Source organism: Psittacula echo, assembly GCF_963264785.1.
Source record: "Psittacula echo genome assembly, chromosome: 18".
Classification (NCBI taxonomy): domain Eukaryota; kingdom Metazoa; phylum Chordata; class Aves; order Psittaciformes; family Psittacidae; genus Psittacula; species Psittacula echo.
In genome coordinates this window covers 5125172-5144594 of record NC_137754.1, presented here as the reverse complement: position 1 = coordinate 5144594, position 19423 = coordinate 5125172, and the positions used below count along the sequence as shown (strand labels likewise).

The following is a 19423-nucleotide window of genomic DNA, read 5'->3' as shown; positions in this document are numbered from 1 at the left end:
ATGGCTATAAAATACAGGAATTTAGTACAGTAAGAAACTACCGTCTAGGAGGTTGGTTTTTTCCTCCTTGTTTATCTGTGTCCACCTGCTTTTAATAAATCTTATGATTAATAATCTTTTTAATACCATCTTTCTATCATTAGAACTACTATCGAAGAAAATAGCTGGTTTTTATCTTTGTCAGCCATTTTATTTTTGGACCTGTGTTTTCACAGCTGAAGTCATTTGGCTTTCATTTCATCAGAATCCAAAACCAAATAGTGTCTTGCCATCTCAAGTGAAAAGGAGCAGCATGGTTGTGATTTCTCCTGGCAGTGATCTGGGCACTTGTTCTATACAGCAGCAATAGAGGACCTAGGAGGCTGTGAACTTGAAAGAATATTTACTTGAGACCACAATAAATGTGTGTCATCTTAGGCCAAGTCTTTCACGTTTCCAGCTACGTATTAATAGAAATCAAAAGCTGTATTTTTCTGTGTATCTTAATGAAATAAAAGAACATGTGAAAAAAAATAATCTGGGAATTATGGGAGTAAGACATAATAAACTGTATATGACCTTTGTGAAGGGAAAAGTAGACTGAATAGCTCTGGAGCCTGTGCTCAATCAGGCACTGTAATCAAAGAGGATACTAAATAGACAGTCTTCTGCAATACAAGGGCTGGTACCAGATGTAAGGAGCACCCAGAATTGCTCTTGATAAAATAAATGTAACATCCTTAAGTCTTAAAATAAATGAGTCATCGCATTGGCTCTATGCACACAGAGGTTTTGCAGCCATGCTGCAAAGTCTCCCATGAAATTGGACTATTGCTGGGTCACAGGAGGAAAAAGTGATGCAAACCTTAAGAGAAAGGACATCATTTAGGAACAAATCTGAGCCTTGAGCCATTAAGACTCTCATGATGATGATATTTTTATCAGGTACTTAAGATACTACAATGAATTGGCATCTTAACCTGATAGGTTGTTCTTAATATTTTCTTTTGGGTACCTCTTGTTATTCTTTGCCACACTTCATTTCATGGGAGTCAGTGTAGCTAGAGAACAGCAGGGGAGAAAGTAATTTCATTTTCAACAGGTCCCTTTAGAGCGACAATGTTTATAACACGAAGTAGAGCCTGCATGCTTTTAGCCCCCATGCTAGCACAGCTCTCCATAAATTTAACAGCTTGTTTGTCAATCATGCTGAAGATACTCCAAGTGTTGTACAGTCTCCAGAAAGGGTATTTCTCTAACATTTTAACCTGTGACTTCCCAGCAATAGGCTTAAGATTCTCAGAAATGGAAGTGTTCCAATTAGAAGCACAAGTACTGAACCTGGGAATTAAGGTTAAACCAAGTGAATACCCAAAAAGCTAAACCCATAGTTTGATTCTGGACTTAAAAATACAGTCAAGCTCCATTTCTCATTTAAAAGGTTGGAGGTTGACCTGCTGGAAAGTAGTGAAGGCGAAAGGGACCTGGGGGTCCTGGTGGACAGGAGGATGACCATGAGCCAGCAATGTGCCCTTGTGGCCAAGAAGGCCAGTGGCATCCTAGGGTGCATTAGAAAGGCTGTGGTCAGTAGGTCAAGAGAGGTTCTCCTCCCCCTCTACTCTGCCTTGGTGAGGCCGCATCTGGAATATTGTGTCCAGTTCTGGGCCCCTCAAGTTCAAGAAGGACAGGGACCTGCTGGAGAGAGTCCAGCGCAGGGCAGCTAAGATGATGAAGGGAGTGGAGCATCTCCCTTATGAGGAGAGGCTGAGGGAGCTGGGTCTCTTTAGCTTGGAGAAGAGGAGACTGAGGGGTGACCTCATCGATGTTTACAAATATGTAAAGGGTGAGTGTCAGGATGATGGAGCTAGGCTTTTCTCAGTGATGTCCAGTGATAGGACAAGGGGCAATGGGTGTAAAGTGGAGCATAAGAGGTTCCATGTGAACACCAGGAAAAACTTCTTTACTGTGAGAGTGACAGAGCACTGGAACAGGTTGCCCAGGGCGGTTGTGGAGTCTCCTGCGTTGGAGATATTCAAGGCCTGGCTGGACAAGTTCCTGTGTGATGTACTCTGGGTTACCCTGCTCTTGCAGGGGGGTTGGACTAGATGAGCTTTTGAGGTCCCTTCCAACCCTTGGGATTCTGTGATTTCCCTCAGACCTCCTTTCTGCTCCCTGCGCCATCCCAGGGTGGGGAGGAGGCAGCAGCAGCTGTAGGAGGCATGCCAAACAACTGGTGGTGATTTGTCATCAAACAGCTCTGACAGGAGGTGAATCCAAAACAGTCGTTACAAAATGAGTCTACGTACTACAGAAACCAACAAAGAAACAAAGGGAGTCTACATACTACAGAACCAGAAACCAGCAATGGATTCTAAGTGAATCTATGGAGAGACACCGTTTTGAAAAAGAAGAATTGTCTTGCACAGCCTTAAGCCCATCTCTGCTAGTAATGAGACCTTACCTTGGCTACTGTCTGCTCAGCAATTGTGCTTGGCCGACGCTGACGAGCATCAACTCTCTGTTCCACAGGGAAGCTACTCCGATGTGATTTGAGTCGTTCCACTAACAAGTAATAAATAGCAGCAAAGTGGTTATAACTCTTGTTCTGCAGAGACTGAAAAAGAGAAGCACAAAAGTGTGAGTACAGCCAAATATGTATTATCTTTTATGTTCTATGAGACCAGGGAGAAGACAATTGCCGGGGTGTGTGTGATGAACAGAGGCTATTTAAGAGGCAGTGGGTGAGCAGATCTTCCCATTTGTGAAAGTTTTTTCAAACCAGGGTGCCATGTCAAAGAAAAGCATCAAGCTTCGTTTAGTGCAAGTCAGCATAAGGTACACAGGTGAAGTTGTCTGTGGGCCCACTGCACAATGTCTGAGTAACACAGAAGCCTCCTCTCTGCTAGGGATTATTCTTCTGGAGGGACATGCCTCCTCTTTCCGATTAGCCTGCTGGCACAGACAGCAGGAGGACAGAAGGGCAGCAGCACAGCATGTTTGAAATGTCTGCCCTTACTAGAGTCTCACCAAGGAAAATATAGCTCCAGTTTTGGTGTTTTGTGTTTGCCCCCCCTCTTACCACCAACTGTTGAAATAAAGAATGTTGCAAGCAACTCGGGTAATAAATTCTAGTGATAAAAACAAACCAGGAAACCTTCCACCTAGGGACAAGTGTCTGTTTGAGTTTACTTTACCTCAACAGTTTTCTGTTGGTCTATTCCAAGGCTGTGCATTAGCCGTAAAACCTGTTCATTATACTCTCCAATGGAAGGCTCATTCTCCTCTCCTGGTGGATAAAGAATAGGTCTTTGGGCAGGAACTTCTATAAGCATCCACTTATGCTCCTTAATCTGAGCAATAGTTAACCGTTTGGATGGGTCTAGGACCAACATTCTTCTAATCAGATGTTCACACTCTATTGGGAAAAAAAGAAAATTACCAACCTGCTACCATAACAGCATGACAAGAGGAAACTGCCTTGCTTCTACCTGACTTCTCTGCGAAACACATTTCCTTAAGACAGTCTCTCAAAACAAGGTTAAAAGTCACATTCAGAAGGACAAAACCCCAACTTCTTTAAATGCATGATACGGCTAACAGCGCCATTCCTCCTACACAGCTCTCATATGACTGTAATAGTAATATTTTATGCCTCTTTGAAGCTCCTTGTGCTGTTTTAAGTACAGAGCTAACATTAACCAATAAAGCTTCAAATAATCTCTGTGAAGTGTGGTGGGGACTACTTAGCATCCTTCTCCAGCAGTTTGACCTAGCTTGTCCAGGCTTATAAAACAAGGGATTGGCAAAACTAGGGTTAGTGTCTGCATTTATTTAATTCCACCCTAGTGGTTACAAAAGCAAAGGTAAAAATAATGTCCCTGTGGCTGTGAATAGGAGCTGGTGGATCTGCAGCCTTATCTGTTTTCATTTTAGGACCAAAGTACAATCAGTAGCTTTAGGTGCCAGAATAATTCGAAGCACACCAAACCATTGCTGCTTTCTGCTACTGCATGCTGGGCAGCACTAAACCCATACATTTTTCTTCAGATCTCAGTTGGTTTTTGGAAGATGAGGGCATGACAGATGAACATGCAGTTTGTATGTGATAGGAGGTCAATGTAAGTTCCTTTAAGGGAGCTTATCAATCTGCCATGCATTTCTAGCTGACAATGATACGGCTACAGTACAGCAGTTAAAAGTCAGTCCATTCAGGTAGTTATAACAAATAGTTTAGAGAGAGATTTCTGGCTATTTATTCCTGTTTCTCTCTCCTGTTTTCACACCCTTCCCCACTCCCTGCATCACCATGTGATCAGCAAGGGGAACAGCAAACAGCCTGTGAAACAGCTGATCTACACTGCAGTCACAGCAATGACTGCAACTCACACAAAGATACCGGGATCTAGCTTGCACACCCATGTCAGCAAAGTCACAGAAACACAATACTGTTCAGCACTGGCCATAAATGTGCCTAGGATGCTGAAGGGTTGCCATGATTCCATAATGGCATTGCTAAAAGCAACCAAATGCACTATAGCTACACAGCAGTGGCTGTTTTCCAAGGTGGTACGCAGGAGTACATGTCACCAGAAAGAAAACAGGGAAGACCATAATGTCTTATACTACAGAATCCTTAACAACAGGGCTGAAAAACAGATATTTAATTCACTTTGAAGAAAAGCACAGAAGTAGCATATCAAAAGAGGATCTGATTCAGGAAGATTGTTTTGAAGTAATTTGGTTTAGAGACCCTTTAATATAGGGAAGCTGAAGGACACCATCAAGCCCTGTGAAAAATGCCCCTACTTGTTCTTATCTGAACAGGCATGAGGGAAAGTGAAACTCAATAGATGGGGCAACTAAGTGAGGGAGAGATATCTGTCGCATATAAAGGGCCAGATACATGACAGTGAGATCCTGCCATATGAACTGGTTGTGCACTTTTTGCCTTTGTTTAGCAGACACTGTCAAAACCCAGGAAACACCCAATACACAACTGAGGTTTTACAGCAATACTGCTCTCAGCATATTGTCTTTCCACATTAAAATGTCTATGGCGTCGTAGGCCGAAAGCTAATTGCTACACACAGGTACGCCTTTCCCCCACATCCCCATATTTCTGTTCACTGTAGGATGAGATTTCCTTCAGCTTCCATTTAAACTCTCTCTCTGCCCATGGGTACAGCCACACTGCAATCTCCAAACCTTGTGCAGGGAAATATGTGTTGATTTGCCTACCAGCAGGCTAACTGCAGAGGCATACAGCTCACCTAGGCTTATTTGTGTTTCTTTCGAACAGGAACAGTCTGCCATACCATAATCCAGCGTGCAGATGCACCACCTTTTGCTGTATTGCAACAGAGATTATTCTAGAATTTACTCAAGATTTACCACACCAAGAGCATTGTTACCTTCTGACATAAAGTAAGGGATCCTGAACCTTCCTTCAAGAACTCGTTGCCTCAGTATGGGGAGCGTTGGTCCATCAAAAGGTAACGCTCCACAGACCAAAACATAAAGAACTACACCCATGCTCTGTAAGAAAGAGAATATGGCTTTCATTTTCCAAGCTACAAGTTAAGTTTCTGAGGTTGGCTAGCCAAATCCTGTCACAGAAAAAAAAAATCAAACTATTCTGCAGAAACAGGACATTTATACAAAAAGGAGTTGGATTTCCAAAGGTTCCCTAAACATTAAGAACACTCAGCTAACCCAAAATGGCTAGCCTTGCAGTACCTTGTGCTGATAAGCAGGTAAGCTGAAGGGTAATGGGTTAGAGACTCTGGCTGCTAGCAGGAAGCTCCACGCAGATGACTGAATGATACCTGAAAAGTGAGTCCCAACTTCAGGTGAGAATTAGAGATACTTTTTATTAACCTCAGTGTTGCTGAAACAAAACCAAGCCTCAGACAGGAGCTGCTTGAAATAGGAAACTGTAACCTTTCCCATTTACCAGTTTGCAAAAGCCTGGGCAAGGCACACAGGTAACTGAACAGTCAGCTTCAGGAGAACGCAGTAATTCTGCACTGCTGTGTGCAGGGCTGAGCATGAGGGATTATTTAATATGAGCCAAAGGAGACAATCTGGGCAAGAGCTCTCCTCCAATTGCCAGGCTAACTTTTGAAAGGATGCAAGTTAATTGGCACTGCAAGTGGAAATAGTCTTAAAGTATATGCCAGAAAAATACAGCACCACACTAGATGAAATAACCACACCAGACCCTCATGCCCATCGGATGGCATAAGATAGCCACAGCACTGGATTTCTCAAGGGGAAAAAAGCAAGTGTTCACTTAAAACTTTGTAAATAAGGAGAAGTCTTAAAATGAAAAATTTGTTTTAAAAAGTCATTTTTCTTCCTTCCTTAACCTGCCAAAAACTGCATTGTGGATTGTTGCATTCTTCCTGCAAGCTTCGTACCTTCAGCAGACTTACTCTGTGATTGGATGTTGTAAAGAGAGAAAGAATCCTTAAGTCATCTCAGAAAATGAGTGAAGAAGACTATTCTTTTTATGCTAAACACATGTGTGCTTCTCTTCATGGGCAGGCAGATTCTGTTAACAGTTTAGAATCTTATATATTTAAAGAACATCTACCAGAATTCAGAGATTCACTTGTGATTCAAACAGTGCCTGTGCTACTTGAAAGTGTAGCTGAGGTCTGCTGTATGCTTATTTACCAGTTACTAAAGGTTCAGAAAGACTAGCATTTTTTAAAACTACCTACATATATATGTGTGTGCACACGTGATTCATGCATACACACCATCGTATGTACCTAAAAGCACGGTTCTTATTTATCCTGTTAATACAATTAGATTAATTGAAATCTGATTAGCAGCTGAAAGGTGACTTTCCATGTTTGTGTAACAGGCTCTGGTCAAAACGTCAGTGCCTGTGTTGTAATGCTGTGTGCAATATTCTCACTGCAAACCTGATGCCAAAGCAGGGATTGCCAAATTGAACTGGCTCTGGTTGCTTTAGGATATGAATCTATCATTGCAAGTACGAGAATACTAAAACCAACAACCTCCCCCCCTTCAGCCGAACAAAAAAGCAATCCCAAACAAAACCAGAGTAGGAATGAAAGCCAGTCTCTGAGAATGCATGAAAGGTGCACAGCACTTCTCCAGTTCATTTCAGTCCCTTTCCATTTCATAAGAATGTGGGTTGTGCTCTCTATCCTCTTCCATTAGAGCAGTACGCATGGAGACACACTGATTCAAAACCATGCAGTTGCCTCAGTAGAAATGTTTGTGACACAAATATGCTTGTTTCCAGCTCAAAGAGCAAAGCAGTTGTTCTCTCGCCTGTGTTTCAGTGGCTCAGAATCCTTTTAACCTCATGAAGAACTTACAAGCTTACAAATTCAATTCCCACTTAGCACAGAAGATACTAAATGCACTGAGAAAAGTCAGGAGACCTTTTGGAGGAGTTATAGCTTTTCATCTAGTAGCCTAACATATACCTAGAGTGTACATTTAATAGACACCTAGAAAGGTAACTTCATTTCCATTCTATGTTAAGAGGCATTTTATGACACCCAAGAAAGAAAGCTGAAGTGGAACAGCTTGTCTGCAGCTTAAGCAATAGAAAGAATGATTCCTTTGTTCTGGTTTCCTAAAAGTTTATGTGAATCCAGTTAAAAAAAGAATAATGATACCCAGATATCCAGCTGGGGTCCCTCGTATTGCTGGCCTTCAAAGACTTCCGGGGCTGCATACGGTGGGCTTCCGCACCATGTCGTCAGAGGCTCACCACTCTTATAGAAATTTCCAAAGCCAAAATCTGTTGAGAAATTAAAGGGAAAGTCATTCCAAACGCCTGCTACATGACAAGGAATAATGACATGCACTAGGCCTTAAAGCCCGCTTTCATTCATGAAAGGCTCCATCACAACTCCTTTTAGCCGTACTCCCCCTGAAAATACTTATTGGGATGCTGAATGCCCCATACTGCTATTTTCATGACAGCTATGTAATTAATACAGCACTCTGCAGAACTTCACCACCTGTAGGAGTTCTGAGGAAACTTCTACCAGTTTGCTAAATCCAAGTTTATAAACAGCTATCACTAGAATTCAACAAACTGACAATCATGCATACATATGAGCTTATTTACTTGCCAAGAGGTATCTGAGATTCAGTACTGAATCAGAGATCTCCTGAGTTTTCGTTCGGTGCTCTCTAGCCTTGAATACACAACAACTTCTGACAACAAAAGCATCAACGTTGGAGATGGGAGAAAGGAACTCTGCCAAAAGCAACAAGCATGGGAAAACAAAGCCTTTTGCTACGAAGGAAACTGCTACTGGAATTGTCTCAGCCCTTTCAATATACAACTGAAATTTACCATCTCACAACTAAGCAGTTCTTTTCAATGTTGCTTTTTATGGCTTAATGTGGGACCAGACATGGGTCCCATAGGACTTCAGCATTAGTCACCATTTGCAATAATCCAATAGTGAAACGCAAAATGACAGCGACTATTGCATAGAGACATGAAGTCAGATAGTCTGTTTTTTTAACTTCCCCTGTTGCTGCTCTCCCAGGTTGCCCTTTCCACCCCCCACAGAACAATACAGCAAACAACATTAATGTTGAGGAAGCTGGCTTAATGACTGAACTGAAACCAGCCATCTTCCACATGCAGAGAGTTTCAGGTGGCTATTGCCACTCCCTCGTGCCCATATCCTCCAGTTCCTCGTACATCCTCTCATCATTCTTGCTCCCTTTGCTTGATTCATACATCCTTTTCTTCAGCATTGTTTATTCTTCCTGCAGGCACCCACTGCAGATACCCATTCTGAATACACTCCTTCCATGACAATCCTCAGTATTTATACACAAGGCTCTTATTCATCAGGCTTTGAACAAAAGCCTTTGGAGCAGTGTTTGGATACACCTGTTCATACCATGAATCAAAGTAATTGCTCTGCTGAAGTCTAGTGTTTTCTCATGGAATTCAATGAAATCAGCATTACCACCCTGTACTGCTTAGTCCCCTATTCCACTTGCAGTGAAGGCCACCCTGTATATTCTCTGTGACAACAAATGCTGGTAATAGTAAAGCAATGGAGAAGGTGTTTCTTTTTCTTAAGATAATCATGACTTTACCCTTGTAGGTAACCAGGCTCCTGCAGAGTAGTACTGCAGGCTGGTGTGACTCGAGGAATCATGTGAAAGTCAACAGTGTTGATAAACAGCAAGCAGGCTGTTGATTTAGTATTATCAAGTGCTGAATACCTCAGAGGCACGTTAATACAGTGCGACACTGATATCTGGTACACGTGGCACCCTCAACAAGTTAAACGTCCAACAGAAGCCCAAGGTCTCTGTATTAGCTCGAAGTCAGAAAATCAGATACCTCATCTCAGAGCAATGAACTTTTGAGTTCATTCATAAAGAGGAACCCCATTTGCTTATGAGTAAGAAGGCTCCAATGCCAGAAAGACTATCTGAAGGTCAGAAACATGACAACCATAACAGTGTCATGCTCTGCAAGCACACAGAATACCCAACAGTTGCATGAACAGTTACGCAATGGCATCCTGGCACGTCACCATACTCTGGAGGTGCAAACGGCCAAGGTCAGCTCAGATTTTAAGTCAACATAGAAAACACATTCATTCCATCCTTCCATTTCCATCCTCCTTCAGCTGTAGTAACAGAGGGGGGAAACTACAAAATCTTCTACCAAAAATCCCCCCAATCACTGTATGTCACCTGCCTTTTTCCTATCACAGCTAGACTTTTGTTGTGAGGGGTTTTTTATTCTCTTTGAGGAGGTTTTTCTTCACATATAATTGGCTTGGCAACCTTGACAATACTTCAGGAGACACAAAGCAATTTCGTCTCTCAGAAGCATTTTGCCATCTGCGTAAGTGTCATTAAATCTGATCTCTCCTTTCACTTACCTTAAATTTGCCAGATTTTCAACATCCTCTTAGTACTGCAGATAAATATCAATACCTCTGAACAGCAGCTCCTACTCAGGTGCCACCCCCATAAATCTTTGTATCAGATTCACAAGTCCATGTACAAGCACAGCTATAGAAAGCATGACCTGCTTGGAAATTCACAAGATATCAATTCCTAAGAAAGTGAAACTATCCAGACTAAAGTTAGTGGTTTGGTGAGCATGACACATGGAAACCACTTCAAAAAGAAAGTGAACAAATCCGAACAGCAAAAGACAGAACAGTCTTGAAGTATGGCTGATGAATGGAAGAGAAAGTTCAGGTTTATGCCACAATTAGGATTTGGCTTTTTGTTTTTTAGTATTATCTTTACAGGCTTTAATTTCATAACCCGTAGTAGTTTTATTCATGGTTACCAAAAGTTGCTCAAGAGCAAGGACATCTTGGAACTGAATGGCATCATCCCTGCAAGGCTGCTCCCTATCTGAGCAACAGAACTACAGGACTTACACTGCTGAGACAACGCTTGACTGGAACAGCAATTGGCTTGCATCTGATGGTCTTGTGACACCATAGACGATCAAATTTTATTAGGCAAATCCATGAATGAAAGGCCTATACATTGATACTAGAAGCAGCAGCCAAGGATGCACTCTGTATAAGCACTAATACAACAATATCAGCTGCTGGGGTTGGGGGGTAGGGACAAGCACGGACTGCAGAAAATGGCCAGCCTGGTATACTCTTCCTGTCACGGCTATGTGGATCAGTACAGACTTCCTCATGAGTCTGTGTGGCTTGTCTAGGAGTATGTATCTTATAAACTTGGAAAACAATTCCTTTATTCTGTCTTTAATCTGCAATTCTACAACATTAATTTCTTCCCTTTTATATGGGTAAGGAACACCAGGATCTTACAGTTATGAACTGCTGAAAAAATAGCATGCATTGATGATACAAAGCACAGGAAGAGCCAGATACCTCCTAATTCATACTGGACTTTTTCATGTAACATAGGACCTAAAAACAGTGTTGCACATTTCAGGAATCTGCTCTTATCTTTAGAAAATAAATTATATTCTATTGTCGGACAAAACAATTACCTGTGCTGGGAGATCAGCATTATTTGTTAGGGTACATGAATTATTACAGTTACCTTTTATTGTTTCCATTACCTTTTCTACAATTTAATCTTCAAAGCACATTAAGTCACTTTTTAAGAACTCAAGAATTCGTAACACCCATGAAAACCATTTCAAAGAAGAAGTTCAGGATTTAGATAGGATACAGGATGCTTGGTCCATTGGGCTTCCTCAATCTTTAATTATCGCACTGTCAGTTTAGTTGTTCCACTTTCTGGAGTGTTAGAATGGCCAGGATTCAATTAAGCACAAAACAATCACCAGTCTCTCATTCTCTCCCCCCTTTCACCTTGTTTCTACTTTGCACTTGGTGATCTACCGTAATCACTCTAGATCAAAGGTAATTGTTTTCAACCTAAGAACACTATTAAGATTTCTCATTCCAGAGAAACAGATTTTAAGACCGTTACTGATGTTTAAGGGAAAAACATGCCAGCCCTCAAAAAACCACCCTCCAGCCACAGAATTCTGAAAGGCCTGAAATTGGACTCATTACCAGAAGACTGAGATTATACAATGCAGTGATCATCTTAACATTTGCCTGAATCTGCACGTTAAAAAAATAAGATCATTTGCAGCATTGTGTTCAGTTGAATAAACTCTGTGTTTGTGCAATCTGCAAATATTGGCTCCCAGCATTTGTGGTATTTTCTTTCTCAATCTCATTACCCCCTTTAGAATAATCTTGATTTTAGAAGGTATAATTTTTTGAACATACATCATTTCAATGGAATCTGCTTTCCCGTTAAAAATGGAAACAGACTAAGATTTCAAATCCGTTTGCAATTTGAGAAATGGAAGCTCCCTGCCAGAGCTACTACAACTTCTGCTGTACATCTAGCAATATGAGGGAGTCTCTAATTTGTACCTCTAAAAATCCTTTAGAAGGGATACTAGCTTCAGAGCTGTAATTAATCCATTCTTCTAAAATTACCAACAGAATTCAATCTGCCTGGCTTCATAGAGCCTTATGGATCTTTTGTTGTAATAATAATGTGAGCAAAGGACATTATCGGGAGACAGGTACTGATAAAGGAAAGGTACGAGTATGTTAGAAACAAACCTGACCCACTTCATGAACTGAATGCTGATCAGCCAGCTCTGACGTCAATGCATATTTTACTGTCCACCAGCAAGACAAACCAGCACTACAACCTACTTCAAAATAACAGTCTCTCCTACCTGATCTGGTTCAAACACAACAGCTTTACCATCAAGATGGCATGATTTCTGCAGACATCTATAAAGTCATTTTAATCTGGCAGTTTTGTGGGGCTGGAAGCGTAGAGAAGCTCACTATTCCACCCTCAATGCAAAGCTGGATTTAATTTTCACAAGTGCACAGAAGTTTCACTGTGCAGACAACGAGCGAGTTTTATTTGATGACAGCATAGAACAACAGTGACCGATAACTGAAATCCAGTCCGTATGATCCCTTCTAAAAACCCCAAAAGGATACAGGAACAATCCAGCTATCTACAGGGAATAACTTTGAGAAGAACTAAGAAGGTTTACCTTGCTAGTGCTAAAAACAAATCTGATGTCAAACCTGATGGAGACTGCTTGGTATGGCATTCTTCACCTGCAGCCTTCTCAGTGGACATTTTATTTGATTAATACCTTCTTTTATGTTATAAATTTAAGTTTGAGGCTTTTGCTCCCTCGTATCTTCCCCTCAAGATCTTTATGCATCCTCTCTTTCTTGTCCTCTTACTAAGACTGAAAGATCCTTTGAATTCTATCTATTCTCTTCCTTATAGAACAGTATTAACACAAAACTATTTCAGTCCAGCCTCCTTCTCTTTAAGCATAAAAGGTGGTAGTCTCATCAGCTGACAGCTTTAGGAAGACTTCTTTTTATTCTGTATTTAACTAAAAAAAAATGTTTTAAACAATAAAAGCTTCAAGAAAAACCTTAGAAGCATCAGAATGAATCAAGAGGTCCACTGGAAGTTAGGAAAAGCCTGGCATGGCCAGCAGTATCTATGTGAACTTTATAGCTGCTTGGAGCCATCAGCAAGGGACAGCCCCGTGCACAGTGCTGGGGCCCAATGCAAACATTGACACTCCAGAGCTTTCTATCAAAATAATTCATCAGTTACTGTGTTGTTTTTCAATTGCTTCATTAATTCAAATTAGAGTGTAATTCTAGCTATCAGAGTTGTGATCCTTTGTTCTTCCACAGATTGATAAAGGAACCATGAGGAATAGGAACCACGAGGAATAGGAACCACTGGAAGAGACTGTTCTCAGGGACCTACACAGCACCAGGTAACTCCAAAATCACAGATAAACCATTCTGTGGAATTCATCATCTGTCTCCTTTACATAGAAAAATAAAACAAACAACCCAGCACAAATCACTACAGAAGTTTCTAGCAGTCGCAACTGTCCTCCAGCTACTTTATCATCAAAGCTGGGCACAGGAATTGTATCAACCTGAGACAGCTTGACAAACATACACAAAAGAATCAGACCATATAAATCACTGCCAGTTAATGTGATCATTTACATACAGACACCTGTAATTAACTTTCTGTAATACAGAGGTAGAGCACAAAAGAACTAAGAGGAGGAAAGAGACCGTAGCAGCTGATGGAATCTAGTAACTAACATTTATCAATGCTTTGAGTCCCTGGAGAACCTGCACAGTGAAATTCCCTGCAACGGAACAGTCCGTGCCTCTAACCTTTCTTTAGTTAATGAGTCTCCTGAGATGCCTTTGAAGCAGTGTTTTTGTGAGCTTGTGTCATGCTTGCGCTGCAGTGTTCAGGGAGGCAGGGAACCTGCATCCCTGCAGTGCTAAGGACATCCATGCAAGAAATACTTCTGAATACGGCCCTGCTCCAGTGCAGTTGAGACCTGAGGGGTTCTGAAATCTAGCCAGGCTGAACGTGACAAGCTATGGTGCAGAACACTGATGTGGAGGAAGAGAAATTAGAAGGGATAGAATGTGGTGGTGAAACTGGTGTGATGAGTGGCAGATCAGAAGGTGGGGAAAGAATACATAGATGAAAAGTAGCACAAAAGTTCCCTTATCTTCAGTTCAGTTACTCCTAGTAAAGGGGTCCATGTGACTTGCAGCCGTTGGACACAGTATTTACTGATGCCATTGCCCTGGTAAATACAGTTGTACGTCAGTGATAAATGGCAGGTGCTGTGACTGTCAGTAGCTGCTAGAAATAAATGCAAGTTTATCAGAAATGAGAAAAGTAAAAATACACTATAAATGGTAGTGCTGATGAACCAGCTATATTAAATATCAACAAAGTACCTAAATGCCCTATTAGTTCTCAGAATTCTGAGACATCACCACCAATTCAATGCCTTTGTTATTCGTTATTGTACTTGGGTCACTTTGTTTTAAGGTCCAGACATCATCTCCATCCCAAACTGTTTCTTTAGCTTTCTTCAGGTATCAAAATGCCCTAAATAAGAACTTATACCAGAACTGCATCTTCCCACTATAACAGTTGCAAAACCCTTTTCATCTGATGATAGCTTTTAGTATTTTTACAATTTAACATTAATACAAAAACCTACAGCAGAGTATAGAGAAAATTAAAAGATAACCATAAACAGTTTAATATCAAATGAAATGAAAAAGAGGCTACTGCAAAGGCTCTGCTATTACTTTACATGAAGCATTAAATAATTTTTACAGCTTTTATGAAGCTGCTGTGAAATTCCCACTCTGAGATGCTGAAGAGCCATGAAATACAGAGAACGTGCCAAAGAGCAGATTAATAGGCTTCCCTCTCTAGCTTTAGAGACTGTGTTCCACACTCTTCCTTCTCCCCCAAAAATCCCTACCTTACATTCAGATTTGACAACAAACAGTAGCCTAACACTATGAAAATCATGGTTCTGGTAATCACAAAGCTGTATTTTCCTTCTCCTCAGTTTTAATTTACGCATTACCTAACCTTTCTGTAAACTATTAAACCATGTGAAAAAGATGCTAGAGGTAGAAATGTGGTGGTAAAGGAACAGAGATGAATGTGTTAAATGTACATGTAAGACCAAAGGTCAATACAAAAGCAACAAACATATACAATACTTTTAATCTGAAAGGTGAGTGCTTATCGGAGAAGACTGTAGATTTCACATTCTGGTAAGATGATTTGAAAGGATTTAAAAGATTTTTCCTGAGGGTGAAGTTAATCCCCAGAATTAATTGCTTAGTCTTCCCCATGTTTGCTGTAGTATTGCAGAGAAAGGGGTGAATCTTTGTGACAGAGATGTTAAACAGGTGTTAACTTTTCCTTTAAAATCTTTAAGGACACTGTCTACATAACCCATAGACAAAAAAGAGTGAATCTTTTGGAGAGCTGCTGGCACATTTAATGCTTTTCTGCAATTTTATCCTCATGGAAAAAGCAGTAGAGATTGAGATACATTTTCAGTTCATCCTTTTCAGAGATACCAGAGAGGAAGTTCAAGGGTAAAATAATCCAGCAGTGATCTGCAACTCAGAAATCATAGAACAGTTTGCGTTGGGACTTCTCAGCCTGATTGGCTATATATTCACACTTCTTTCTCAGAACTAGCAAGCTTACTCCTATACAAACTAGCTTCTAACAGTAGCTAGCCTTCCTTTCCTGCTCCCATATTACTGATGACTGAAGTTCAACAGTCCTCCAAATCGAACTGTTATCTAGCTTTCGCATTCCAAGTGTCGCTAGGCTAAAGTCAGTATGGAAAGATTCATGGAATTGTAATGAGTTGACAACCACCAAAATGATTTCCATTGCTAGCAACATCTGCTGTGTCTAAATTTATAATTAAAATGAAATCATGCATGCAAAAAGAATAAAATCAATAAGCTTCCATTTTGAGTTTTTCTAATGTCGAAAGAAGTTATTTGATTAACTCTGTTTTAACCTGAACATCTGGCAGCATTATAGACATGTTATGACACCCACAATAAATGACTATCACTCTAAAAATTATTTCCTTTTTCCTGAAAGTATAATAGAGCTAATCTAGGAATTATTTTAGCTACATATACTGTGATACCCATAATGCAAAAATATTACATGTGTTACCACTCCAATTTTCTGTACCTTAAGCACAGCAGGATATCTTGGGCTATCCAGATATTACTGGCACGGCCTTCGTAAAAATGTTATTAAGCGTCATCTACATTCTAAGTACCTGCTATTTTGATGTTCATGTTGTTGTCAAGCAAAAGGTTTTCAGCCTTCAGGTCACGGTGAACAATCTTCCGACCATGGCAATACTCTACCGCTGAGAGGATCTGCCAGAATTTGCGCCTGGCCTCAGCCTCGCTTAGACGGCCGTGGCTGGCGAGGTAATCTGTGACAATAAAGCAGGTTTAAATGGTGAAGACAGTAAGCAACAACCCTGAAATGAAATTATTTCTCTTACAGTCATTAGCACCAGGAAACTCAAAAACTCTCTCAGCCAATCCCAGTTTCCCAGCCATTATTCTCTCACCCTCCCCTCTAAAAGAGTAGAAATAGGGATAACAAAAAGCTGCTGTGTAATGAAACTCTATTCTCAGTTCCTTCTTTTATAGTTACCCAAGTATTCCAATAAATATTTTCATGTAACTAACGTTATATGAAATACATGTTATAAATGGTACTCTTGTGGAACAGGGAATGCTTGGAATAACTGGCTTTACCATCATGAGGTTCTTTAAGCTTTAGCCGCTGTCAGTTCATGTAAGCTTCACACCATGCTTCTCCCTCTAAAGCCTCAACAGTTTTTTCCTCTGGAAATAAATCAAGTATCTATAAGGTATCCATCCTGACCTCTCTCTTGTCTTCACTGCATCGCAAGTAGAAAGAACATTTTGTTTTCGTATTTAATTATGTTGTAAAAACTAATGTTAGCCCTGAAACAAGTGATAGCTCTGAAACTGAAGACTTCATTTATCCTCGGGAACAAAAACAAGCAAAGCAGCAGCTGTGAGAGTCTTGACAGAAAGAGCTTCTATAGCTCGTTCTATTCTTTTACAAGGCATGAAATCAAAGAATGAACTGTTGGGATGGTTTCAGAATTGTCTTCAACATCCTGCAAGGAATGCAGTTAATGGTCAAGGTGAAACAATCAATATAGATGCTGTACCCAGTGACCACAGGCAAGGGCTGAGCATATATACACGTAGCAATCTGCAACCACGTGCTGCATCACAACTAGCACTAAAGTTAAACAAAAAACAGTGAGCAAAAACGAAACAGCTAGAGCTGCTGCCAGCCCCTCCTAATTATCAATTAAAGAGAAGGTCCCATGAACAGGAATCATCATCTACAGACCAGCTGACACAAACATTTCTCTCTGAGTTCAGTTAACAGGTTAAAACAGCTGCTTCCGCAAGGTGAAAAGAAAACATGATGTTATGGGGGTTTTGAGCCTACTTCTGTTTGTTCATAAGGATCCTTGAAAATTTCATAAGTAAAATGATTAATCCTATCTTCTATGCTAGTTATGTAATCTCAGTGATCCTGGCTTTGTTAGGGTGCAGGGGTTCTGTTAATAAAATATCATTTACGGGCTTTACAGATGCTTGGCAATACTTTCATTTAAGCTTTTCTGCTTTCTTTACAATAAGCACAGAAGGCCTGAGCTTTAAACTGCACTTTAAACACACTCTAAATCTGACAATATGCTTCCAGTAAAACTTTGCTGATGGTGCACTTCTGCTTCATTGTTCCTACAGATAAAGACAAAAAAATACGCTGTTCAGGAGGAGGGGGCAGAGAGCCACTGGCACACCCCGAGGATTTTTGCGGTTATTCAGGAAAACGTGGAAAAGAAGGTATTTGTTGTTGGATCATACAAAACCAACCACTTTACTGACCCGGCATTATTATACATCCTGAGTTCTCTGCTGCCACTCGGGTCACTAGACTACGTTGCTATTACGTGCTTCAGACAGTGTCATATTGATTATCAAAGTGAATTCTGAATTATTTTTTCACTCACGGGCTTTAAATAAGTAAATGCAATCATTAACATATCATCTTCCTAGCATGTTCAGTAAAACAGGCTTATTTCAAAGATATTTTATGGAAGGGTCATTTAGGAAAAAGTTCTGTACTCCATTACCAAGGAAACAACTTTGTTTAATTTGTGGCAGGATTGAAAGGATTTCATGCACTGCTGCTACTGCCTTGCAAGCACAGAGGTGGCTGTTCCTGAACAATATGAAGTGGCAGACTAGGGACCTCAGTCGCAGTACACTCCTCTCAGCATCCGTCAAAAACCATTTTTAAGCAAAGCACATTAGACCTGATCTCTGGATCCTGCAGATCTGAAAACTCTCCTCAGAGCTTCTAACCCACCTAAGTCTTAATACACTTCAGATGGTTTAACTTGGCAAAGCATAAGAACAAATAAAAGCCTGGCGGTAAGGGGAGATCATAATATTTACAAGCTAAATATCATTCAGTCATAAAGTGACTGACAAATCATATGATATCAAGGTGAAGTCAGATATCAAAGGCACAAACTTAATTACAATGAATGCAAGACAGCTCCTTAAGCTGTTAATCTGTAATTTGTTAGCAATGCAGCAAACAAGTTAATGAATCCAAGCTCGTCATTTGCTTTTATGGATCCAGTCAGTCAGGACTTATTTAAAGATTCCAAACCACTTTGGCCTTAAGTATTGCACCAAATCTAGTAGTCTTCACAGAATAGGTCATTTAGTCTGAAATACACCTCCTTCTGTCATGGAGAACTAGAGCATACCACAATCTAAATATGTGACACTACGTGCAAGGATACTGTTTGCACATGAACTAGCTTGCAAATAGGAAAGGCTGGGATGCAGGCATCATGGCAGCCTCTGGGTGACAGAATCCACTTTAAGACAGCTGAAGTTTGCTAGAAACATTCTGCCACAGAGCTGGAATCTGGACACTGTTTGAACATGCGTATATATATACCTGTGAAGCTAAGAGCCACAATTCTTTAGTTTTTACTGCAGATACCTACAGCAAAGCACCCTCTACCTTGCAAAGACTTAAACAGCAAAGCTACTTGTGCTTTCATAAAGATATCTTTTGACAAACCTTAAGCTCACGTCATACCCTCTGGCTACGTGTTTCTATGGTAGGTTTGTCTGCCATTTTTCTATAATTAAATAGAAACCAGACACTATCTTAGATTCGCTGGATACACAGCAGAAAGCAACAGGACTTTTGTGACAAGGCAGCTTCCTGTCCAGCCTCCTCAGTAGTCCAAAGTACATTAATTTACTGGACAATCAAAAGCTTAAGGTGCATTTACTTCAGAACACATGACTCTGAGACATTGTCTGGCAAACCCAGTGGTCAACGCTAAGTATGGTTCTTCATTTAGGTAGACAGTGGTACGCATCTTAAGTTTGGTATGTTAAGGCTTTTTTAAAGA

General features: G+C 40.6%; 1 protein-coding gene across 1 annotated transcript in view; it reads right to left on the bottom strand.

Moving 5' to 3' along the window:
• SIK2 (salt inducible kinase 2) overlaps positions 1–19423 on the bottom strand; it is a gene marked incomplete at both ends in the record, with an annotated part of 43326 nt that overhangs the window by 8449 nt on the left and 15454 nt on the right. Inside the window, 5 exons of the mRNA XM_080631595.1 lie at positions 2441–2593; positions 3174–3394; positions 5391–5514; positions 7641–7765; positions 16196–16357. Of these exons, the coding sequence (XP_080487721.1) occupies positions 2441–2593; positions 3174–3394; positions 5391–5514; positions 7641–7765; positions 16196–16357 (785 nt within the window). The remainder of the gene's footprint in view (positions 1–2440; positions 2594–3173; positions 3395–5390; positions 5515–7640; positions 7766–16195; positions 16358–19423) is intronic.